Source organism: Rattus rattus, chromosome 2 (assembly GCF_011064425.1).
Source record: "Rattus rattus isolate New Zealand chromosome 2, Rrattus_CSIRO_v1, whole genome shotgun sequence".
In the NCBI taxonomy this organism is placed as follows: domain Eukaryota; kingdom Metazoa; phylum Chordata; class Mammalia; order Rodentia; family Muridae; genus Rattus; species Rattus rattus.
In genome coordinates this window covers 23,688,259-23,715,214 of record NC_046155.1, presented here as the reverse complement: position 1 = coordinate 23,715,214, position 26,956 = coordinate 23,688,259, and the positions used below count along the sequence as shown (strand labels likewise).

The window sequence follows — 26,956 nt, the reverse complement described above, 5'->3', positions numbered from 1 at the left end:
AGACAGATATTTTTAGGACAATAATGAGCACTTTTAAGACTCCACTTAGAAGGCAACCAAAGGAAATGTAAAATCTTGAGTTTGTGACTATGATAATGGTAGTCAGTGCTGACCGGAACCAGATTAATAGTGTATCGAAACTCCATTGGTTAATGTTAAAACTCAAAACTTTTGAATTCTTAATAATACCACAGAGAGGAGAAGAGATCTGAAATATTTTTCATATTTTATATTTTAAGTTACTTTCTTACTCTAGCTTTACAAATTGCATTTTCACACCTTCAAGCACCTTCTTAGACCCTCACAACTTAGGCTTACACACCCTCAGACCACTCTAAGTTGCATTTACACATCTTAAAACACCTTAAGATCCTCACGACTTAAGCTTTTGTATCCTCAGACCTTTCATAAACTTTACACCTTGTTTCTAGCCAGCCATTTACCTGCAGACACAGGTGGTTGGTTACTGAGAGCAGTCATTGGGAAGAGACTTTCCTTAAAATAAAAAGTTACTTTGAAAAGTTTTGTGAGTTTTTATCCCACTTCTGAGTTTGGTAACAAGGTAAACTGTGTCTAGACTTAGTTGGGAAAGGAGCTGAATGCCTGCTACTGTTAAAGCTACAGTAAGTCAGCATCAGAGGTCGGAGAAAGATAAATTACACCTGGAAGTATAATCCAAATAGCCTGTGTATCAATTAAGCAGCCTAGATGGGTACCTTAGGCTCGGGTGGTCTCCATACTTTTGTGGGTGGCAGTAGTCCTCGGTCTTTAGCTGTCAGATAGCACAGAATTTAACCTTCAGTTGCTATACAGAGCATAGGCCTTGGGCTATCAGACTCAGGTTTGGCGTCTTTTTCCTGTAGAAGAACTTGGGGATACTGTTCTTCCTTTGACCAGGCAGAGTAAGGCGATCAACCCAAAAGTGTCCACAGTGAGGCATGAGGCAGTTTTCCCCACTGGTCAGTGTTACCACAAGGCATTTCTGTGCCCCGTTTATGTTCTTTGGAGACCTTAAGGGTTTCTGTAGCAGGGGGCAGTTCTGTCTATTATGGGATGCTTAAATATTTTAAATGTCGTATTTAACAGATCTCTGAAGAGTTGGAGGGCTAGCTATTTAGTATTCCTTATTTTAGGCTTAACTTTGAAAACAGGAGGCTAATAAAGCTTATTCCTGTATAAATTACTACTTATCATGACCACAAGTATAGTTTTGGACACATTAAAGAATTTGATAAGGTGACTATTAACTTGCAATTCTTAATTATCCTTAACAGTTTACAATTGGTTAGTAGCTTTTAATAAAATAGGATTTTGCATTCCATACCTGTTTGGTTTAGCTTTAGAAAAATAAGTTTTTGAATGGAAGCTATTCTAGTATCAAAAGAAAACTTTAAATCATGAAGTCCATAGAGAGACTGGGAACTTTATGGATCCTTTCATAGTGTACCATTACAGAACATTACAGTTTTTTGTATGGGTTAGTTCATCCAGATGGCTAAATCTTAAAGTGAGCAAAGGCAAAGATAAATATTACTGTGAACCTTAGAAAATTATAAATCTTGATTTTTAAACATACATTATTTTTCAAATGTAAGTTGTTACTTATTTAAATTTTCTAACAGCTGGGTGTTAAGTAGTTAGTAAAGACATAAATACTTAGACATTCATCCTAAACAGTTTTTGTTAATCTGAGGGGACCTTTACAACCTTAAATTTTTTTTTTACTGTATAAGAGTATATTGTAAACTATAGTTGAATCACATATATTTGCTATAGCAAATATAACCTTAAATTTTTATCATCAAGCAAAAGTCCATATGTCTTAGAATTTTATTGCTTTGAAGAAACATCATGAGCAAGGAAATTCTTATAAAGGACAACATTTAATTGGAGGTGGTTTGCAGTTTCAGAGGTTCAGGCCATTATTCTCATGGCAGGAAGCATGGCAGTGTGCAGGCAGACATAGTGCTGGGCGAGCCTAGAGTTCTACATCTTGATCCAAAGGCAGCCAGGAGGAGACTGGTATTCCACACTGGATAAAGCTTGAGTATAGAAGGAGACTTCATAGGAGGAGACCCCACCTACACAGTGATTTTTCTCCAATGAGGTTACACCTCCTACTAGTGTCACTTTTAATGATTCAAGCATATTCAAACCACCACACCATACAAATCCAAAATATTTGAGATTTGTTGCATCCTTAGTCTAAAAAGGAAATATATTGGTAAGCAGGGAGCTGGTCAGAACTGAGGAGTTTTATAATTGTGACTTTATGGCATTTGTTCGTCTTAAGATGGTGAAGTTCCATGCTTTGTACTCTTTAACCTTAATAAAGATGATTGTCAGCCATGGGACTGCTTATATACTGATTAGATCATTGGCTAAGATGGAGGAAAGCTATATGGTTGCTATTTTAAAACACACACACACACACATACACACACACACACACACACACACACACACGCACGCACGCGCACTGAATCCAAGTTATATAGAGTTGAATCCAAGTTATATACATATACAAACAAAATTGTTTCATGTACATGCACACATATATAATATATAACATGCAATATATAACATAATGTATAACATGTAACATATAATGTATAACGTATAATGTATAATATATAATAATATATAATCTCCATGTATAGATTTTAAATTATAAGCCTTTGCTTATAAGATTAAAATCAGATTTTGTCAAAGCAGTTTTTAAACCACACCCAATAAATTTACAAATCCTGAGATAAGAGCTCATAGCATTCTCTTGTTTTTTGTATGTTTGAAAGCAGAGTGCAAAGGGATCAGAGATAAAAAAGACTTTTTAAGAGTGGGACGTAGAATGCTATAGTCAAGAGACTTTCGGAAGTGTAGAGCATAGCAAGTTTAGATTTAGAATACTTGGGGCTCATTGTCTCTGCGGCAGCAGTTGCTATGATCAGTGAAAATTTGGAAATCAAGTTCACAATTTTTTTGGCCTTTGGTCTGTACTGAGACCAAAGATTGTAATAAAATCTGAGTCCATGGAGGCAGAGAAAGGGAATCCAAAATGGGACACTGGACACTATTCCGGTGTCTTCCTATAAGCTTCAAAGGGAGCTGAAGGCTGAATCTGTGGGGTTGCAGGATAAAGCCAGAGATAACCAGAAGAGTGGAGAGGAGAAGGGAGCCAGTGTCTTTACTATAAAGACCCATGGAGGGTAGAGTAGAAGGCCAAAACCTAGAGAAGGTCGTCCATGTGATAGGAGCCCCGATGACACAAAAGCTGGCTCCAGGAGGGGTGGGGGGCATTCTCATCCAAAGCAAGATGGTTGGGGTAACCTCTTTACATTGCGTGAGGATTGTCTTTGTATATTCAATTATTGATTGCCAAGCCAGCAAAGAGTACTGGTCATATCTTGGTATTGTTATTTTTATGGCCCATTACCGGCCTCATATTTTGTAAGCATTCATCCTTCCTTATTGGGTGATTGGCTTTAATAAAGTTCCGATGACCAATAGCTGAGCAGGAAGTGGAAAGTGGAAATTATGTGCAGAGAGGAGGTCTTTGGGAGAAGGAGGTGGTTCAGGGAGTTCACCAGCAGGACAAAGAGAGAAAACAGATGTCCCGGGGCTGAGAGAGAGGTAAAGAACAAGCCACGTAGAGGGATGTGGGCGAGAATGTCAGGATAACTTAGATGAGTTAGCTGAGCATCTGCCCGACTATATGCCTAAGCTTTAGTAATTATTAAGAAGTCTCTGTGTCATTGTTTAACCACTGGAGGTTACCAGGAAGTCCCAGCATATCTGGCATTCCACATTAGGTGTCAAATATGGTGGGACTTTCACAGACCTGACAGAAAGCTCCATAAAAAATGACAGAGAATCTTTTTAATATTTTAATGCTTAGGCCTCTAGCTAGGGTAGTCTCTCTGTCACCTATCTAAAGTTAACCCAACTGACTAGCCTATGACCCACTACATGTCTAGTTCTGTACCCCTGTGCTCCACTGCAGGTCTGTCCTGTTCCTTCCAGTCTTCAGGAGAATCTTCTGCTTCTGATTTCTGCTCCCACAGACCCTTTCTTTGCCTGGAAGTTCCGCCCTCCACTTCCTGCTCAGCTATTGGCAGTAAGATCTTCATTAAAGTCAACCACCAAGTAAGAAAGAATGAATGCTTACAAAGTATGAGGCCAGTAATGGGCCGTAGGAAGAACAATACCAAGATCTGACTAGTATTGGCATTACAGAGACACACGTTCACACAATGTACAAAAGGTTACTCCAACAAGAGACACTTAGGGCACAGGACAAGGATGGGAATGGTAAAGGATTTGATGGAACAACCAGGAACTGAGAAGCATATAGATGTCCCCAGTGGAGGGCACAGCATGCCAGAGGGAAGCGACAGCTGAAGAATTGGACTCTGGAACTTGGAATCAAGTTCATAAACAAACGATCGGTTCACACCTTAGGAGAGAGATTAGCAGCTTGGTCGGGAGCAGCTGGGGTTGTGTGCACACTGCAGCTGGACCCTCCTTTGCTTCCCCCACCCTGCTAGGTCTGGTTGACCTTCACTTACAGGTCAACTCTTACTTAAAGACAGTACTTCTACATAGTGTGTGTGTGTGTGTGTGTGTGTGTGTGTGTGTGTGTGTGTGACCAAAAAAACAAACAAACACACAAACAAAACAACAACAACAACAAAACAGGGTTTGGAGCAAAGAAATAGGGAATGGAGAATTAGTTTCTGATCACCTGGTAAGTTATATTTGGATTGATTATCTAAGGGATATTGAGGGAAAATTCCACTGCAAAGATGGATAAGTTTAGAGGCCCTTAAGTCAAGCAATTAGATGGAACATTGGAGGTTCTCTTAAGGGACATCCCAAAGGGGAGCCAGAGTTCGTTCCCATGGGTGAGGTAGAGGGGAAGGCCTGAAGTCCAAGGCATCTCAAGGACCCTGGGGGATCAGATGGGGAAGGCACAAACTGTTCAGTGGGTCATCCCCTCACTGGATAGGGGACAGGGACTTAGCCTGGCCAAGGTAGAAGAGAAACTTGGTATCGGACTTTCAAATGAAGCCAAAGGCCAAAAACCTAGCTAAATAAACAAACAAAAACAAAACAAACAAAAAACCCGGAGCCTCATTCAAGGGAAAGGATTAGAGGGGTGTACCTCTGCCTCTGAGAGCACCAGAGAATCTGGAAAGCGTTTAAGCGACTGAGAGGGATCATTCACCAATTGTCAGTGATGGGTGGAGAGTCTAGTGCTCTGTGAGCAGAAAGGTGAAGGAAAAAAAAAGGAAAAGAAAAGCAGAAAGTCTGTTAAAGGCAAACCAGAGATAAGGGATAGGGTACAGCTGTGATTTAGACCCCGAAGGGGAGAGAGTTCAGGCACCAAGAGAGCCTACAGACTTAAAGGAACCAATGCTAGGGTTTTATGGCTGAGCGGGCCACAGAGATCACAGCAGGCCACAGACTAATTTGGGAGCGGATGACAAGGGCGACTGGGAAGAGAAGGGAGGTGAGTCGGTGTTGGTGGGGACTTTTCAAAGTCAATGATAGTGTCACCTGTCCCTCATGATGTAGCTGCTGGTACTGAGTGGCTGAAGACAAGATGGAGTCTAACAGAACCTGCAAGGACTCACTTCCTAGAGCAAGAACTCACATCCTAAAATGTTCTCTAACTTTCCAAAAAAAAGCTGGGAACCAAGTATTAAAACACATGAGCCTATGGGAGGACTTCACATCCAGGCCACAACTCTGGGTAATTCATCAAAGAAAGCTCAGAGCTCATAAGGTCAGAAAGGACTCCAGGCCTCACTATATCACGGCCAAACAGGAAGATCAGATAGGTACAAAATAGGTCAGCTAGTGCAAGGATAGTTTCATAGAGTGCATCCTAATGATCTACTTACCACTTAGCCAACCCCATTCCTCCCCCATGTCCCCATCTCCCTGCACTACCACTGAGGAAATCAAATGTATACCTGAGTTTCAGAGGGGACATACTGTGTTCAAATCTCGCCTGGGAGGACCTTACAAGCTGTAGCTGAATAAACGGATGGTTGAATAAAACTTTGAGTATCCCATGCACAGTTCCTGCCTGGCACCCCTTTGGGCCCCTTCTGCAGGGTGCTCAGTCTCAGCTTCCTTTATTTAACCAAAAAAAGCCTGAGGAAAACTTATGTCGTCAACCACAGACCTTCCTTTTCCTGTCATGTCACAGCAAGCCTCATCCCGCCTCCTTTTAAAATTAGACCTAACCACCTTTTTAGCCACGATAATTTGAACGTTTATCTCCACTTTCACTTTAAGGAGTGGGGCTCTGTTAGATTTTTACCTAGTGGCTACCAGCCTCCTAGGGTGCTCTTTGGAAACTGGGACCACATAGCTTACCAATCAATGCATCCTGCTGCCTTTGAAAAACAATGTAATTAAAATTCATGGTAGAGAGAATTTCTAAAGTGACAAGTCGCCTTTTAAAGCTATTCCCATATCTTACTTGAGAGTTTACTGTCAGTAAGTCATCCACATTATTAAATACGATTCGGTTCACTGGGTCTACAGAGTAATTACTGCGATAGTTAAGTGGTGTTTCTGTGACAGTATTAGCTTTATTGAGTGGGCCAGGCTGTTTTCAGGGAGTAGTCCCAGCACTCCTTGAAAAGAGGAGAGAAATACATCATTCATCATGACTTTGATGAATTTATAATTAAAACAATAGCACGGAATATAGCAAACTTAAAGGCTTTAAATGCAATGCATGATCAATAAGGATTACTCCTAAGGGACTTTAATTTTTTTTTTCTCTTTGAAGGCACCGTAACAGAGAAGCCTACCCCAAAGATTATGATATGGAGGATCCCAAGGTGGCTACAAACCTGTGTAAATCAACATATCATCGACTTGGAACTGACAGTCCAGTAAGTAGTTGCTGATAATTTTCTTTGTCTGAAATCTTTCTCGCCCTGAAATAGTAAAAGAGTAAGGAGTATTTTTTTTCCAACGTTGTTACTCATTTGTGGGATTCACTAGGTAACTTAGTTGCAATACCCTTACCAAACTTATACAGTCCTCCTACCTCTTAAGGCTATTGCATAAACTAGATACGCAACAAAGTACTTAGCATGCTGCCTGCCTGTATCAGTTAACTTTCTGTTACTATAACAAAATACCTTATACATGATACAAATGAAGTAAGAGTTCTGGAGTTTAAGTCCAAAATTGGGCCATCTAACTGGTCTCAGAAAGATGGCATGTCATGGGGAGGGGCAATGGCGGGGAATGCAGGTCAGGCTGATTAGCCACATTTTGAGTCAGGAATAAGTGGGAAACTGAAACAGCCACCCAATTTCTTTTGAGAGTATATCTTCAACAGCCCAATGGCTCCCTTAAAGGGAGTCTCTTACCTCTTCTTCTTCTTTTTAAATTATTTTATTGGTTATTTTATTTATTTACATTTCAAATGTTATCCCCCTTCTCGGTTTCCCCTCCAAAAATTTCCTATCCCAACCCCTTCCCCCATCCTTCTGTGAAGGTGCTCCCCCATCCACACACCCACTCCCACATCACTGCCCTAGCATTCCCCTACACTGGGCATCAAGCCTTCACAGGACAAAGGGCCTTGCTTCCTACTGATGCCAGACAAGGCCATCCTCTGCTACATATGCAGCTGGAGCCATGGGTCCCTCCATGTGTACTTTGGTTGGTGTTTTAGTCCCTGGAAGCTCTGAGGGTTCTGGTAGCTTGATACTGTTCTTCCTATGGGGTTGCAAACCCCTTTATCTCCTTTAGTCTGTTCCCTAACTCTTTCATTGGGGTCCCCATGCTCAGTCTGATGGTTGGCTGCAAACATTCACATCTCTTATCAGTAGGCTCTGGCAGAGCCTCTCAGAAGACACCCATATCAGGCTCCTGTCAGCAAGCACTTCTTGTCATCAGCAATAGTGACTGGATTTGGTGGCTGCATATGGGATGGATCACCAAGTGGGGCCATCTCTGGATGGCCTTTCCTTTAGTCTCTGCTCCACTCTTTGTCTTTGTATTTCCTTAGGGACAGGAGCAATTCTGGGTTAAAATTTTGAGAAGGGTTTGTGGCCCCATCCCTGAAGAGGAGGCCGTGCCTAACCTCTGGATATGGTCTCTAAAGGTTCTCTTTACCCTTTATTGGGTATTTCAACTAATGTCATCCTTGTTGGGTCCTGGGAGCCTATTGCTTTCCTGCATCTGAGACTTTCTATTGACTATTCCCTGTTCTCCATCCCCCATTGCTACACACCTCTGTTCAATTTCCTGACCCTCTGTACATCTCCCCTCATATCCTTCTTGATCCTGCCCCCTTTGTCCTCTCTCCTTCTTCTCTTCCTCCCAAGTCCCTCCCACCCTCTACCTCCTGTGATTATTTTGTTCACCCTTCTAAGTAGAACTGAAGCATCTACACTTTGGTCTTCTTTCTTCTTGAGTTTCATATGGCCTGTAAGCTGTATCATAGGTATTATGAGCTTTTCCCCCTAATATCCACTTATCAGTGAGTACATACCATGTGTGTTCTTTCATGACTATGTTACTTCACTCAGGATGTTATTTTCTAGTTCCATCCATTGGCCTGTGAATTTCATCAAGTCATTGTTTTTAACAGCAGAGTAGTATTCCATGGTGTAAATGTACCGCATTATCTTATCCATTTCTCCCTTGAAGGACATATGGGTTGTTTCCAGCTTCTGGCCATAATAAATAAGGCTGCTATGACCACAGTGGAGCATATGTCTTTGTTGTATGTTGGAACATCTTTTGGGTATATGCCCAGGACTGCCATAGCTGCGTCCTCAGGTAGTTCTATGTGCAATTTTCTGAGGAACCTACAGACTGACTTCTAAAGTGATTGTACCAGCTTGTAATCCCACCAATAATGGAGGAGTGTTCCTTTTTCTCCACATCCTAGCCAGCATCTGTTGTCACCTGAGTTTTTGATCTTAGCCATTCTGACTGGTGTGAAGTAGAATCTCAGGGTTGTTTTGATTTGTATTTCCCTAATGACTAAGGATGTTGAACATTTCTTTAGGTGCTTCTCAGCCATTTGATATTCCTCAGTTGAAAATTTGTTGTTTAGCTCTTTACCTCATTTTTTAATAGTGTTACTTGGTTCTCTGGAGTCTAACTTTTTGAGTTCTTTGTGTATATTTAATATTAGCCCTCTGTTAGATGTAGGATTGATAAAGATCTTTTCCCAATTTGTTGGTGGCCATGTTGTCTTAATGACAGGGTCCTTTGTCTTATAGAAGCTTTGCAGTTTTATGAGGTCCCATTTGTTGATTCTTGATCTTAGAACATAAGACATTGGTGTTCTGTTCAGGAAAATTACCCCTGTACTGATATGTTTGAGACTCTTCGCCACCTTTTTTTCTGTTAGATCGAGTATATCTGGTTTGATGTGGAGGTCCTTATCCACTTGGACTTAAGATTTGTACAAGGAGATAAGAATGGGTCAATGTGCATTCTCCTACATGCTGAACACTACTTAAGCCAGCACCATTTGTTGAAAATACTGCCTTTTTTCCACTAGATGGTTTTACCTTTTTGTCAAAGATAAAGTGAATATAGGTATGTGGGTTCATTTCTGAGTCTTCAATTCCACTCCACTGATCTATATGTCTGTCTCTCTACCAGTACCATGTGGGTTTTATTGTTTTGTAGTAGAGCTTGAGGTCAGGGATTATGATTCCCCCAGAAGTTCTCTTACTGATGAGAATAGTTTTTGCTATCCTGGGTTTTTTCCTTCCAAATGAATTTGAGAATTGTTCTTTCTAACTCTATGAAGAATTGAGCTGGAATTTCGATGGGTATTGCATTGAATCTGTAGATTGCTTTTGCTAAGATGGTCATTTTTACTATATTAATCCTGCCAATCCATGAGCGTGGGAGATCTTTCCATCTTCTGAGGTCTTCTTCGATTTCTTTCTTCAGAGACTTGAAGTTCTTGTCATGCATATCTTTCACTTGCTTGGTTAGAATCACACCATGATATTTTTATTATTTGTGACTATTGTGAAGGGTATCATTTCCCTAATTTCTTTTTCAGTCTTTAGTTTCTTTTTTATCCTTTAAGAAGAGGAAGGCTACTGATTTGTTTTAGTTAATTTTATATCCAGCCACTTTGATGAAGTTATTTATCAACAGAAAGAGTTCTCTAGTGGAATTTTTGGGGTCACTTATGAATACTATCATACTGTATCATCTGCAAATAGTGATATTTTGACTTTTCCAATTTGTATCCTTTTGACTTTCTTTTATTGTTTAATTGCTCTCACTACAACTTTGAGTACTATACTGAATAGGAAGGGAGAGAGTGGGCAGCCTTGTCTAGTCCCTAATTTTGGTGGGATTACTTCAAGTTTCTCACTATTTAGTTTGATGTTGCCTACTGCTTTTTTTTTTTTTTTAATTCCTTTAGCTATGTTTAGGTATGGGCCTTGAAATCCTACTCTTTCCAGGACTTTTATCATGAAGGGGTGTTGAATTTTGTCAAATGCTTTCTCAGCATCTAATGAGGTGATCATGCAGTTTTTTTCCTTTGGGTTTGTTTATATAGTGGATTACATTGATGGGTTTCCATATATTGAACCATCCCTGCATCTGTGCGATGAAGCCTACTTGATTATGGTGAATGATCATTTTAATGTGTTCTTGGATTCAGTTTGCAAGAATTTTATTGAGTATTTTTGCCTCACTATGTATAAGGGAAATTGATCTGAAGTTCTCTTTCTTTGTTGGGTCTTTGTGCGGTTTGGGTATCAATGTAACTGTGACTTCATAGAATGATTTAGGTAATGTTCCTTCTGTTTCTATTTTATGGAATAGTTGAAGAGTATTGGCATTAGGTTGTCTTTGAAGGTCTGATAGAATTCTGCACTAAAACCATCTGGTCCTGGGCTTTTGTTGTTTGGGAGGCTTTTTTTTTTTTTTTTTTTTTTTTTTTTTTTTTAGGTTTTATATTTTTATTTTTATGTTTTTATTGGATAGCTCTTTTAATTTACATTTAAAATTTATTCCCTTTCTTGGTTTCCTGTCCTTAAGCTCACTAGACCATCCTCCACTCTCTTTCTTTTTTTTTTTTTTTTTTTTGAAATTTGTCAGCTTACAATAACTTTAATCATAATGGCTGTACAACTTTGAATCTAAAATATCTATTTAGTTTTTAAATGTAAAATTCTTTGATTAATTTTACTGGTGAAAATAAATTATATCAAATTTTCTGTGGGTACATCAGTTTTGAAATTTCCTTTCTATGTTCGATGCTTGGCCTGTTTTGAATTTCAGATTTAAAAATGAATCATCACCACTCAAATTCTAATCCTACATATGATGGGCAGTTTAATGGTTTGAGTAGGTTTGACCTCCATAGACTTATGTGTTTGAATATGATTCAGTCAGAAAGTGGCACTATTAGGAAGTGTGGCCTTGCTTGACTGAGTGTCACTGTAGGAGTGGGCCTTCATGACTTCATGCTCCTGCCACCTGGATTGCTCCCTAGACCATGCATCATCTCCACTCTCTTTCTTATATGAGGATGTTCCCCCTCCCTAACAACCCTCATTTCCCTCTCTGACATTCCCCTACATTGGTGGGGAGGGTTCAGCCTTGGCATGACAAAGGGTCTCTCATCTCATTGATGCCCAACAAGGTCATCCTGTACTACATATTCAGCTAGAGCCATGGGTCTGTACATGTGTAATCTTTGGATAGTGGTTTAGTCCCTGGGAGCTCTGGTTGGTTGGTATTGTTGTTCTTATGGGGTTGCAAGCCCCTTCAGCTGCTACCATTCACCTCTGTATTTGTCATGCTCTGGCTGAACCCCTCAGGAGACAGAAATGTCAGGCTCCTGTCAGCATGCTCTTTTTGGCTTCATTAATATTGTCTAGGTTTGGTAGCTGTATATAAATAATGAGCTGAATCCCCAGGTGGGGCATGCTCTGACTGGTCATTCTATCATCTTTGCTTGTCTCTATAACTCCTGCTATGAATATTTTATTCCCCCTTTCAAGAAGAACTGAAACATCTGCAATTTAGTTGTCCTTCTTCTTGAGCTTCATATGATCTGTTGATTGTATCTTGGGTAAGCTGAGCTTTTGAGTTAATATCCATTTATCAGTGACTACATACCATGCGTGTTTTTTGGGGATTTGGTTACCTCACTCAGGATGACATTTTCTAGTTCCATCTACTTGCCTATGAATTTCATGATGTCATTATATTTGATAGTTGAATAGGATTCCATTGTGTAGATGTACCACATTTTCTGTGTTCCCACATGTTCCCTTTTTTTTTTTTTTTTTTTTTTATTAACTTGAGTATTTCTTATATACATTTCTAATGTTATTCCCTTTCCCGGTTTCCGGGCAAACATCCCCCTCCCCCCTCCCCTTCCTTATGTGTGTTCCCCTCCCACCCCTCCCCCCATTGCTGCCCTCTCCCCAACAGTCTAGTTCACTAGGGGTTCAGTCTTAGCAGGACCCAGGGCTTCCCCTTCCACTGGTGCTCTTACTAGGATATTCATTGCAACCTCACGAGGTCAGAGTCCAGGGTCAGTCCATGTATAGTCTTTGGGTAGTGGCTTAGTCCCTGAAACTCTGGTTGGTTGGCATTGCTGTACATATGGGGTCTCCAGCTCCTTCAAGCTCTTCCAGTTCTTTCTCTGATTCCTTCAACAGGGGTCCTGTTCTCAGTTCAGTGGTTTCCTGCTGGCATACGCCTCTGTATTTGCTGTATTCTGGCTGTGTCTCTCATGAGCGATCTGCATTCACATTTTGATCATCCGTCTTGAGTTTCATTTGTTCTAGGCATCTAGGGTAATTCAAGCATTTGGGCTAATAGCCACTTATCAATGAGTACATACCATGTATGTCTTTCTGTGATTGGGTTAGCTCACTCAGGATGATAGTTTCCAGTTCCAACCATTTGCCTACGAATTTCACAAAGTCATTGTTTTTGATAGCTGAGTAATATTCCATTGTGTAGATGTACCACATTTTCTGTATCCATTCCTCTGTTGAAGGGCATCTGGGTTCTTTCCAGCTTCTGGCTATTATAAATAAGGCTGCGATGAACATAGTGGAGCACGTGTCTTTTTTATATGTTGGGGCATCTTTTGGGTATATGCCCAGGAGAGGTATAGCTGGATCCTCAGGCAGTTCAATGTCCAATTTTCTGAGGAACCTCCAGACTGATTTCCAGAATGGTTGCAGCAGTCTGCAACCCCACCAACAATGGAGGAGTGTTCCCCTTTCTCCACATCCTCGCCAGCATTTGCTGTCACCTGAGTTTTTGATTTTAGCCATTCTCACTGGTGTGAGGTAAAATCTCAGGGTTGTTTTGATTTGCATTTCCCTTATGACTAACGATGTTGAACATTTCTTTAGGTGTTTCTCAGCCATTCGGCATTCCTCAGCTGTGAATTCTCTGTTTAGCTCTGAACCCCATTTTTTAATAGGGTTATTTGCCTCCCTGCTGTCTAACTTCTTCAGTTCTTTGTATATTTTGGATATAAGCCCTCTATCTGTTGTAGGATTGGTAAAGATCTTTTCCAATCTGTTGGTTGCCGTTTTGTCCTAACCACAGTGTCCTTTGCCTTACAGAAGCTTTGCAGTTTTATGAGATCCCATTTGTCGATTCTTGATCTTAGAGCATAAGCCATGGGTGTTTTGTTCAGGAAATTTTTTTTCCAGTGCCCATGTGTTCCAAATGCTTCCTAGTTTTTCTTCTATTAGTTTGAGTGTATCTGGTTTGATGTGGAGGTCCTTGATCCACTTGGACTTAAGCTTTGTACAGGTGATAAGCATGGATCGATCTGCATTCTTCTACATGTTGACCTCCAGTTGAACCAGCACCATTTGCTGAAAATGCTATCTTTTTTCCATTGGATGGTTTTGGCCTTTGTCAAAAAATCAAGTGCCCATAGGTGTGGGGTTCATTTCTGGGTCTTCAATTCTGTTCCATTGGTCTATCTGTCTGTCTCTGTACCAATACCATGCAGTTTTTATCACTATTGCTCTGTAATACTGCTTGAGATCTGGGATAGTGATTCCCCCTGAAGTCCTTTTATTGTTGAGGATAGTTTTAGCTATCCTGGGTTTTTTGTTATTCCAGATGAATTTGCAAATTGTTCTGTCTAACTCTTTGAAGAATTGGATTGGTATTTTGATGGGGATTGCATTGAATCTGTAGATCGCTTTTGGTAGAATGGCCATTTTTACTATATTAATCCTGCCAATCCATGAGCATGGGAGATCTTTTCCATCTTCTGAGATCTTTCTTCAATTTCTTTCTTCAGAGTCTTGAAGTTCTTATTGTACAGATCTTTCCTTGCTTGGTTAAAGTCACCCTGAGGTACTTTATATTATTTGGATCTATTATGAAGGGTGTCATTTCCTAATTTCTTTCTCGGCCTGTTTCTCTTTTGTGTAGAGGAAGGCTACTGATTTGTTTGAGTTAATTTTATACCCAGCCACTTTGCTGAAGTTGTTTATCAGCTTTAGTAGTTCTCTGGTGGAATTTTTTGGGATCACTTAAATATACTATCATATCATCTGCAAATAGTGATATTTTTGACTTCTTCTTTCCGATCTGTATCCCTTGACCTCCTTTTTTGTTGTCTTATTGCTCTGGCTAGAACTTCAAGAACTATATTGAATAAGTAGGGAGAGAGTGGGCAGCCTTGTCTAGTCCCTGATTTTAGTGGGATTGCTTCAAGTTTCTCTCCATTTAGTTTAATGTTAGCAACTGGTTTGCTGTATATGGCTTTTACTATGTTTAGGTATGGGCCTTGAATTCCTATTCTTTCCAGGACTTTTATCATGAAGGGGTGTTGAATTTTGTCAAATGCTTTCTCAGCATCTAATGAAATGATCATGTGGTTTTGTTCTTTCAGTTTGTTTATATAATGGATCACGTTGATGGTTTTCCAGATATTGAACCATCCCTGCATGCCTGGGATGAAGCCTACTTGATCATGGTGGATGATTGTTTTGATGTGCTCTTGATTCGGTTTGCCAGAATTTTATTGAGTATTTTTGCATCGATATTCATAAGGGAAATTGGTCTGAAGTTCTCTTTCTTTGTTGGGTCTTTGTGTGGTTTAGGTATAAGAGTAATTGTGGCTTCATAGAAGGAATTCGGTAGTGCTCCATCTGTTTCAATTTTGTGGAATAGTTTGGATAATATTGGTACGAGGTCTTCTATGAAGGTCTGATAGAATTCTGCACTAAACCCGCCTGGACCTGGGCTCTTTTTGGTTGGGAGACCTTTTAATGACTTCTTCTATTTCCTTAGGGAGTTATGGGGTTGTTTAACTGGTTTATCTGTTCCTGATTTAACTTCGGTACCTGGTATCTGTCTAGAAATTGTCCATTTCCCTGCAGATTGTCAAGTTTTTGTTGAATATAGGCTTTATAGTAAGATCTGATGATTTTTTGAATTTCCTCTGAATCTGTAGTTATGTCTCCCTTTTCATTTCTGATTTTGTTAATTTGGACACACTCTCTGTGTCCTCTCGTTAGTCTGGCCAAGGGTTTATCTATCTTGTTGATTTTCTCAAAGAACCAACTTTTGGTTCTGTTGATTCTTTCTATGGTCCTTTTTGTTTCTATTTGGTTGATTTCGGCTCTGAGTTTGATTATTTCCTGCCTTCTACTCCTCCTGGGTGTATTTGCTTCTTTTTGTTCAAGAGCTTTTAGGTGTGCTGTCAAGCTGCTGACATATGCTCTTTCCTGTTTCCTTCTGCAGGCACTCAGCGCTATGAGTTTTCCTCTTAGCGCAGCTTTCATTGTGTCCCATAAGTTTGGGTATGTTGTATCTTCATTTTCATTAAATTCTAAAAAGTCTTTAATTTCTTTCTTTATTTCTTCCTTGACCAGGTTATCATTGAGTAGAGCATTGTTCAATTTCCACGTATATGTGGGCATTCTTCCCTTATTGTTATTGAAGACCAGTTTTAGGCCGTGGTGGTCCGATAGCACGCATGGGATTATTTCTATCTTTCTGTACCTGTTGAGGCCTGTTTTTTGACCAATTATATGGTCAATTTTGGAGAAAGTACCATGAGGAGCTGAGAAGAACGATATCCTTTTTGCTTTTAGGGTAGAACGTTCTATAAATATCCGTTAAGTCCATTTGGCTCATGACTTCTCTTAGTCTGTCTACGTCTCTGTTTAATTTCTGTTTCCATGATCTGTCCATTGATGAGAGTGGGGTGTTGAAATCTCCTACTATTATTGTGTGAGGTGCAATGTGTTTTGAGCTTTAGTAAGGTTTCTTTTACGTATGTAGGTGCCCTTGTATTTGGGGGCATAGATATTTAGGATTGAGAGTTCATCTTGGTGGATTTTTCCTTTGATGAATATGAAGTGTCCTTCCTTATCTTTTTTGATGACTTTTAGTTGAAAATTGATTTTATCTGATATTAGAATGGCTACTCCAGCTTGCTTCTTCTGACCATTTGCTTGGAAAGTCGTTTTCCAGCCTTTCACTCTGAGGTAGTGTCTGTCTTTGTCTCTGAGGTGTGTTTCCTGTAGGCAGCAGAATGCAGGGTCCTCGTTGCGTATCCAGTTTGTTAATCTATGTCTTTTTATTGGGGAGTTGAGGCCATTGATGTTGAGAGATATTAAGGAATAGTGATTATTGCTTCCGGTTGTATTCATATTTGGATGAGAGGTTATGTTTGTGTGCTTTTCTTCTCTTTGTTTTGTTGCCAAGACGATTAGTTTCTTGCTTCTTCTAGGGTATAGCTTGCCTCCTTATGTTGGGCTTTACCATTTATTATCCTTTGTAGTGCTGGATTTGTAGAAAGATATTGTGTAAATTTGGTTTTGTCATGGAATATCTTGGTTTCTCCATCTATGTTGATTGAGAGTTTTGCAGGATACAGTAACCTGGGCTGGCATTTGTGTTCTCTTAGGGTCTGTATGACATCAGTCCAGGATCTTCTGGCCTTCATAGTTTCTGGCGAAAAGTCTGGTGTGATTCTGATAGGTCTGCCTTTATATGTTACTTGACCTTTTTCCCTTACTGCTGTTAATATTCTTTCTTTATTTTGTGCGTTTGGTGTTTTGACTATTATGTGACGGAGGTGTTTCTTTTCTGGTCCAATCTATTTGGAGTTCTGTAGGCTTCTTGTATGCCTATGGGTATCTCTTTTTTAGGTTAGGAAGTTTTCTTCTATGATTTTGTTGAAGATATTTACTGGTCCTTTGAGCTGGGAGTCTTCACTCTCTTCTATACCTATTATCCTTAGGTTTGATCTTCTCATTGAGTCCTGGATTTCCTGTATGTTTTGGACCAGTAGCTTTTTCCGCTTTACATTATCTTTGACAGTTGAGTCAATGATTTCTATGGAATCTTCTGCTCCTGAGATTCTCTCTCCATCTCTTGTATTCTTTGGTGAAGCTTGTATCTACAGCTCCTTGTCTCTTCTTTTGGTTTTCTATATCCAGGGTTGTTTCCATGTGTTCTTTCTTGATTGCTTTATTTCCATTTTTAATTCCTTCAACTGTTTGATTGTGTTTTCCTGGAATTCTTTCAGGGATTTTTGTGACTCCTCTCTATGGGCTTCTACTTGTTTATTTATGTTTTCCTGGAATTTTTTTAGGATTTTTTTTTGTGACTCCTCTCTATGGGCTTCTACTTGTTTATTTATATTTTCCTGAATTTTTTTTAGAATTTTTTGCGATTCCTCTCTGTAGGCTTCTACTTGTTTATTTATGTTTTCCTGTGTTTCTCTAAGGGAGTTCTTCATGTCTTTCTTGAAGTCCTCCAACATCATGATCAAATATGATTTTGAAACTAGATCTTGCTTTTCTGGTGTGTTTGGATATTCCGTGTTTGCTTTGGTGGGAGAATTGGGCTCCGATGATGCCATGTAGTCTTGGTTTCTGTTGCTTGGGTTCCTGCGCTTGCCTCTCGCCATCAGATTATCTCTAGTGTTACTTTGTTCTGCTATTTCTGACAGTGGCTAGACTGTCTTATAAGCCTGTGTTTCAGGAGTGCTGTAGACCTGTTTTCCTGTTTCTTTCAGCCAGTTATGGGGACAGAGTGTTCTGCTTTCGGGGCCAGTAGTTTTTCTTCTCTACAGGTCTTCAGCTGTTCCTGTGAGCCTGTGTCTTGAGATCACCAGGCAAGTCGTTTGTAGCAGAAAAGTTTGTCTTACCTGTGGGCCCCAGGCTCAGGTTTGCTTGGCATGGGTGTTGCCTATGAGCCTCCACGGCCTCAGCAGCCAGGAAGAGCTGCACCGCCCCTTCCGGGAGGTTCCGTGCACCAGGGTTCCAGATAGCTTTTGTTTTCCTCTGGGTCAGTACTGTGCAGCGTGCAGTCTCTTCTGGTTTCCCAGGCGTGTCCGCCTCTCTGAAGGTTTAGCTCTCCCTCCCACGGGATTTGGGTGCAGAGAACTGTTTATCGCGGCCGGTCCTTCAGGTGCGGTGTCTCCAGACGCAGTGGATCTGCTGCTCCTGGGCCCTCCTCTACGGGTACCCAGAGGCTGTATACAGTATCCTCCTGGGCCAGGGATGTGGGCAGAGGTGGGCAGCGTTGGTGGTCTCCTCCGCTCTGCTGCCTCAGGAGTGCCCGCCGGACCAGGGGGCCAGAACTCCCCTCCAGGGGGCCTGGGAGCAGAGAGCTGCTGAGGGCAGGGATCCTCCGCTGGTCCGGGAGTCTGGCCAAAACCGTTTGGGAGGCTTTTAATGACTGCTTCTATTTCATTAGGAATTATGGGACTGTTTAGATGGTTTATCTGATCCTGATTTAATTTTGATACCTGGTATCTGTCTAGAAACCTATCCATTTCTTCCAAATTTTCCAGTTTTCTTGAGTATAGGCTTTTATAGTAGGATTTGATAATTTTTTGAATTCCTTCGATTTCTGTTATTATGTCTCCCTTTTCATATTTTGTTAATTTGGACACTGTCTCTGTGTCCTCTTGTTAGTTTGGCTAATGATTTATCTATCTTGTTGATTTTCTCAAAGAACCAGCTCCTGGTTTTGTTGATTCTTTGTATAGTTCTCTTTGTTTTTTACTTGGTTGATTTCAGTCCTGATTTTCCTGCCGTCTACTCCTCTTGGGTGTACTTGCTTCATTTTGTTCTAGACCTTTCAGATGTACTGTTAAGCTGCTAGTGTATGCGCTCTCCAATTTCTTTATGAAGGCACTCAGAGCTGAGTTTTCCTCTTAGCACTGCTTTCATTGTGTCCCATTAGGTTAGATATGTTATACTTTCATTTTCATTATATTCTTAAAAGTTAAAAATTTTTTCTTTACTTTTTCCCTGAGCAAATTATCATTAAGTAGAGAGTTGTTCAGCTTCCATGTATATGAGGGCTTTCTGTTGTTTTTGTTGTTATTTAAGACCAGCCTTAGTCTGTGGTGATATAATAGTATGCATGGAATTATTTCAATCTTCTTGTATCTGTTGTGGCTTACTTTGTGACCTATTATATGACCAATTTTGGAGATGGTACCCTGAGGTGCTAAGAAGAAGGTATAATTTTTTTTTAGGATTAAATGCTCTATAGATATCTTTTAAATCCATTTGGTTCATAACTCCAATTAGTTTCATTGTATCTCTGTTTAGCTTCTGTTTCCATGATCTGTCCATAGGTGAGAATGTGGTGTTGAAGTCTCCCACTATTTTTTTTTCTTTTTTTTTTTTTTTTTTCAGAGCTGGGGACTGAACCCAGGGCCTTGAGCTTGCTAGGCAAGTGCTCTACCACTGAGCTAAATCCCCAACCCCTCTCCCACTATTATTGTGTGAGGTTCAATGTATACTTTGAGCTTTAGCAACATTTCTTTTATGAATGTGCATGCCTTAGCATTTGAAGCATAGATGTTCAGAATTAACAGTTCATCTTGGTAGATTTTTTCCTTTGATGAGTATGATATGTCCTCATTAGATAATTTTTGGGTGAATGTAGATTTTATTCGATATTAAAATGGCTATTCCAGCTTGTTTCTTTGGAATATTTTCTTGGAAAAAAATTTTTCCAGCCTTTTACTCTGAGGTAGTGTCTGTCTTTGTCATGGAGGTGAGTTTCCTGTATGCAGCAAAATGCTGAGTCCTATTTACATATCCAGTCAGTTACTCTATGTCTTTTTACTGGGGAAATTGTGTCCATTGATGTTAAGAGATATTAAGAACCAGTGATTTTTTTTGTTGCTTCCTGTTATTTTTGTTGTTAGAAGTAGAATTATGTTTGTGTGGCTATCTTCTTTGGGGTTTGTTGAAAGAAGATTAAATTCTTGCTTTTCTTTGGGTGTAGTTTTCCTCCTTGTGTTGGAGTTTTCCATCTATTATCCTTTGTAGGGCTGGATTTGTGGAAAGATATTGTTTAAATTTGGTTTTGCCATCGAATATCTTGGTTTCACCATCTATGATAATTGGTAGTTTTACTGGGTATAGTAGCCTGGGCTGGCATGTTTGTTCTCTTAGGTTCTGTATGACATCTGCCCAGGATCTTCTGACTTTTAGAGTCTCTGTTGAGAAGTCTGGTGTAATTCTGGTAGGTCTACCTTTATATCTTACTTGCTCTTTTCCCTTACTGCTTTTAATATTCTTTCTTTAGGTTAGGCAAATTTTCTTCTATAATTCTGTTGAAGATGTTTACTGTCCCTTTGAATTGGGAATCTTTGCTTTATTCTATGCCTATTACCATAAGGTTTAGTGTTTTCATTGTGTCCTGTCTTTTCTGGATGTTTTGGGTTAGGAGTATTTTGTATTTTGCATTTTCTTTGACTGTTGTGTTAATGTTTTCTAAGGTATCTTCTACCCCTGAGATTCTTTCTTCTATCTCTTGTATTCTGTTGGTGATGCTTGCATCTATGACTCCTGATCTCTTTCCTAGGTTCTATCTTCAGGTTGTCTCCCTTTGTGGTCCATTGTTTCTATTTCCATTTTTACCTGGATGGTTTTGTTCAATTCCTTCACCTATTTGGTTGTGTTTTTCTGTATTTCTTTAAGGGAGTTGTGTGTTTCTTCTTTAGGGGCTCCCATCTGTTTACATGTTTTCTCCTGTATTTTTTAAAGGGAGTTATTTATGTCCTTCTTAAAGTCCTCTATCATTATGATGAGAAGTGATTTTAAATTCGAATCTTGCTTTTTGGTGTGTTGGGGTATCCAGGACTTCCTGTTGTGGAAGAACTGGGTTCTGATGGTGCCAAGTGGTCTTGGTTTCTGTTGCTTAGGTTCTTGTGCTTGCCTCTTTCCCTCTGGTTATCTCTGGCGTTAGTTGGTTTTGCTGTCTCTGACTGGAGCCTGTCCCTCCTTTGAGCCTGTGAGCCTGTGATCTTAGATTGTCAGCACTCCTGGGAGACAAGCTCTCTCTGTGATTATAGGTATGTCAGCTTTCTGTGATTTTAGGTATGTCAGCACTCCTCAGAGACCTGCTCTCTCTGGGCAAGATTGGGGTGCGGATAGTTGTGGTACAGTGTCTGCTCCCGGGCACAGATGAAAACCAGAAGGATCCTGTCCTTGGTTGCTCCTCTGATCCTGGGTTCTGTGGGCTCCAGGCAGGTCCCATTTGAGACGAGTATTGGGGCAGCAGTGGTGGTCTCACCTGTGATCTTAGGTGTGTCAGCACTCTTAGGAGACCTGCTCTCCCCTGAATAGGGGTTCATAGCTACCAATATCTCTAAGTTCAGAGGGTCTGAGGCTGTCTTCTGACTATATATCTTCACTTCCAAGCTCGAGCATGGTTCCCTCAAAGCTAGTGGCAGTGGCAAGGAACCACTGGCACTAGGGAAGCTTCAGCATCCTCTTGCCTCTTCTTTTTTTCTTTTTTTTTTATTGGATATTTTCTCTATTTACATTTCAAATGTTATCCCCTTTCCTGGCTTTCCCTCCAGAAACTTCTCCATCCCATCCTCCCAACCCCCTCTTACCTTTTCTTAAAGCTCCCTGGTACTTCCCAGTTCTACCTTGGGAAGACTGTGATGCTGTGCTGTAGCAGTAGCAGCTTGCTGGCTAACTTCTCTGTCTTCCAGAATAACCCTGAGAAGCAGGTGTTTATCTCCCTTCTGTAGAGGCAGGGAGAGAGAATGAGGGTTGAGAAGTTCATTCAGAATCACCTAGCACTGGAGTGGGAAAATGACATTTGAATTGGGTCTCTAGTTTTTTTCTTTTTGTATACTTTTCTCAAGATACATGTTACAGGAAATTGAATCTGCTACTAATATGATCACAAAAATGTTTGGATCCAGCTACAGAAAAGTATGTACATTTGTATAAGCAATTTCTGTTTAAATCATGCAGAGTAGATTAATGTTTGTCCACTTGGGAATCTATCCAATCAACATAAGGCAGAAACTTAGAGGTCTTAACACTCTTCACTTGTGTCTTACAATGGCAGTAGCTTTAAGGCTGAATAAAGGCTCGTTTTAAGGACCGGACAAGATGATTCAGTATCGAGAGCCCTTGCTGCCTAATCATGAGGCTCAAGTTAAGATCTCAGAACTTATATAACAAGCCGACTTGTCACTTACCTGTAACTCCAGCTCCAGAGAAGACAGAAGCAGAAAGATCAGTGTGGCCAGAAAAAAAGTGAACTCCAGTGTTAGGGAGAGACCTTGTCTCCCTGCCCCCTCAGTAGGTAGAGAATGATAGACAGAGATAGGGATACATGTTCTCTTCTGGTCTCTGTGTTGATGCTGAGATCTAAGGCATGGGTACCTGCACATATGTGTACACATACACCATAGGCTCACATAATCATACATGTACAAAGTCTAAAGACCCCAACAAACCCATTTTAACCTTGGTATGTCTTGTTGGCAGTCAGCTAGCATGTGAGTAGAGCTCATGTGTCTGATGCTAGGCTCAGTCAATGGCACCTCTGCTACACTCCCTGCAAACCCAGGCTTTCTTAAGCATCTCAAAAGAGATGTCCTCAGGTTTTGAAGGCAAGCAAGCTGAGAACACTGTGTGTATCTCATATGTTTGCCACACAAAGGCTGATACTCTTGGATTACTGTTTTAGAATTGGCAGGCCTAACAGAAGACATAATTATATATTGGAAATTATTCTAGACTATTCTCTATTCTCTAGGGTAGGAGGATTGAATTAACCGAGTATGGCAGTTTGGTTTTCTCTATTCCTTTTAGTTGCAGTAAGCAGAGTCCAGGCAGAATGACCTGGGAAATGAGATTCAATGTAAAATCAGAGCTGGCTGGATGTAGAATGAAGTAGCTTTCAGGAGCCAATGAGATGACACACACTGGGGTTTCTTGGCATCTCTATTTCCATGTCCTCATATTTTTCTTCTTCTCTAGTCCAAATCTCATAGGCAATGTGAGATCTTGGTTTTCATACTAGTTTCTTACACTTTGCCCCTGAATGTCTCCTTGGCAGTCAGTCAGCATGTAGGTAGAGCTTGTGTGTCTGATGTTGATCTCAGTCACCAGCACCTCTGCTAACCCCACCCCCAAACTTGGGCTTTCTTGAGCATGTGCATGATTAGAGTATGTGGAAGTTGAGCAGGATGCACACTTATTTCTGGGTTATGGGAGATGAAGTGAAATTGAGGAGTGTGGATCTCAGGCATTTCTCTACTTTGCTCCTATAAAATAGTGGTCAAGACTTACACTTAATGGGAGAGTTTTCCTTCCTATGTATTTGATAGTGATCATGGAAACCCTGTCCTTCCTCTCCCAGTTCCTAGTCTGTTTTAGATTCAATGGAAAGAGACCAAGAAATTATTTCTGATAAAACCAAAATTTCACATCTTAGGAAATGGTACTTTCTCTGATAGAGAAATCCATCATTCTTTTTATGACAAAGCTACAAAGTTGTCAAGAAAGATACTATTCTCGTTATAAACCTACCCTTGTCAATCCTAACATCACTCAATGTCCCCAGTGTTCAGGGAGAGGTAGACACAAGTTCAGGGCTTCCTGGCCACCATGTGATGAATCAATTAATCTCTTTTTCTATTTTTTCCCCAAAGTTTTGACAAAGGCCTGAAGTCTTTAAATTTACATCTATCTTTCCATCCACCCACCCATCCACCCACCCATCCACCCACCCATCCATCCATCCATCCATCCATCCATCCATCCATCCATCCATGTCTGTCTGTCTTTCTTTCTGGTTGTCTGTCTGTCTATTGAGCTAGTGTTTCATATAGGCCAGGCTGGCCTTAAACATACTATGTAACTGAGAATAGCCTTTAACTTCTAATCTTTTCCACCACCTCCCAAGTGTCATAATACACCAAACTGTGAACACTCTAGATGTCAGGGAACAATCTGGCCTGCCTATGCAGAACCATCTGAAAACTCCAAACCAGGGTAAGACAGTGTTGGGTGCTATGCTTTTGGAGAGTGCTGCCCAAAGAAAGAGGATTTGTTTACCTGAGGATTGTTTCTTCCTTTTCCCCCAGTTAAGAAGGATTTCATGGAAACTGTTCAGAGACATGTGTCCTGATGTTTCAAAGATGTAGTGTGACACTAGCCTGAGATGTTTGGTGTTAGGCACTGTGCCTAATGTGGCAAGACAGAGAGGGGGCTGGCCTCCAGCACAAAAGACCTACTAAATTCCAAAGGTCAGCATAGGAATTGCTGCTATTAAGGTGCTAGGCCAGAGGATTGGACTCTGTGTGGTGGGGAGATCTTTCTAATGGATCACACTGCCTCCAAAGTCCAATTGGACACATGGTGATGGCAGGAAGAATTTATCTAGTGTTGCCACACTGAGAAGGAACAGAGATGGAGTTACCCTAAATCCTCATCAGTGTACAAAAGGAACTTGATTGTATAGAAAAATAAAAGGAGGGGCCAAGAAATATATATAGTCAGTTTTGGTGAAGCTATGGTCTTGTTGATCAGGTCTGGTTCCGTGAGGTCCTGCTGGCACAATAATTCAATCATTATTGAATGACAGTGGTAGTTCATTTCCAGTTAGAATTGACTACTTCTGCCTGGAGAGGGAGAACTAGCCTGGTTAGTTGCAGCATACAGTCAACAGGGCTACTACTACAGGGACTTGAGATGAACTGGAAAGGAATCAGATCATAAGTGAGGGCAGTAAAATATAATCGGACAAAACAATAACTGAGTTGCCCCCTTCAGGGAAATAAATGATGAACCAGCCTGCTTCCATTTTTGAGCTTGAAAGCTGACTTATAGTAAAGACAAACTAGGTTCATCCTGATTATGAGTAAACCTCTGTTTCTTAAGGATTGGGCTATGCCCATCCCGTAACCTTAGCTACAAATGGTTCTGTATTGCCTGTTCCAAGAAAAGACAACCATGTCTTTGTTTCCAAAAGTTGTTATGACCAACTTGCAACTCAGGCAGGTACCATCTGTGACCTCTATTGTATAGAGAAGGAAATTGAGACCATGTGACACCACTTGGTCAAATAGCTAGACAGTATTTACAAGTGGGCTCTTCCAAGCTGCCACTTAGATTTCCTGCACTGCTTCACAGTGAGTCCAACAGCTTGTAGATCCCCATACAACTACATACTAATTATTCTATAGTCTTGCTTGAAATATATATATGTGTATGTCCTGTGTCATGTGTCATATATCATATATCAATTATATGTTACATATTATTTAGTATATATTAGTGTATATCATATATCACAATAATCATATATTTATTATATATAAATATTACATATTAATATAGTATAGAGTATATAGTTATCTAAATATATATTTATATATAACAAACATATATGTGTATGTAAACATATATAATATATATTATAAACAATGTATATAGTATATTATATGTCACTGTGTATGTTGGGACTTTGATGTCCTGCATTTTAACTTCAGCTTTTGTTCCGTTCTCTTGAGTTATGTGTACAAATATGCTGGCTAGCTCTTTTCCCATCTGTTTCCCCTCCAGAATGCTTTCTTAGCATTTTCCCTTTTTTTCAAGATTGCTGCTGAGTGGCTGCCTCTTATGTCCAATAATAATTCTGTTTAGCTGGTTAAAGTCTATATGCTTGAATTCCCTGGTTGCATGAATTACTGTGGGCTTCGTTTATTTGTAACAGTTTGTACTCTGTGTATATCTGCCTAAGGCTATAGAAGACTAAGAACAAGTTTCACAAGCTGAAGTGAACCATGAACTTACTTGGGCAAAGTTTTCATATAAGATAAAGCCAGTAGACTCCTATTTACATGGGTGGTACAAGAAGCCTGGGATGCTCAAAGAAGCATTCGAGAGTGTAGGTAAGGCTGCGTTTTAAATGGCACCTGTAAAGTTCCTTGGATGATGGGGAATTATAGACACAAGGCTCTGGTGGTCTCCTTGAAGAAACAGAACAGAAGGGAGCCAACCGTGTATCTGCTGGGGGTAGAACAAGGATGTCCTTGAGCCAAGAAGTGACCATTGTGAATCGAGTGCGTGCCATAAGGAAAATAAAAACTGACATGTGGTCATTTCAGAGCCTGTCCTCATGTGGAAGGGGAGAAAGACCACCTGGAATTCCAGGAGTTGAAGCTGACTGTTATTTCATTTAGACTTTATTTTTTCAAACTTTCACACATTGAAATGTATACTACATTGGTATAATTTCCATCCTTCTCTCCACCCCCTCCTGTTTCATCCTCACCTCAAATTCATGACCTTTGGAACCGTATTTTAAAACCCAGGTAGTCATCCTGCATCATGAGAACTACCTTTTTATTCTTTCCAGGGAGGATCTCAAAGCCAGAAGAACATTCTAAGAAGGTCATATTTGAATATTCATAAATATATGTCAGGAATGGGTGATGAAGCATAGACATCCTCAGAGGAAGCAAGAACAGTATCGCATCCTGCCCTTCTTGAATCTGCCTCTCTCCTGCTTCACATCCCCTCCCCTTCCACCAGCATCCACTCACTCCCACCCAGACAAGAGCGTACAGACTCTTGGACCGATTCCAAGAGCACAGAAAGACGGCTGCGCCCTCTGTTCTCACTGAAGTAGATCAGGT

The 26,956-nt window shown here is 40.4% G+C and overlaps 1 protein-coding gene across 1 annotated transcript in view; it reads left to right on the top strand.

The window, feature by feature from the left end:
- Window positions 1–26,956, top strand: part of C2H9orf135 (chromosome 2 C9orf135 homolog) — a 109,174-nt gene that overhangs the window by 28,390 nt on the left and 53,828 nt on the right. Inside the window, exon 2 of the mRNA XM_032895453.1 lies at window positions 6,806–6,911. Within this exon, the coding sequence (XP_032751344.1) occupies window positions 6,806–6,911 (106 nt within the window). The remainder of the gene's footprint in view (window positions 1–6,805; window positions 6,912–26,956) is intronic.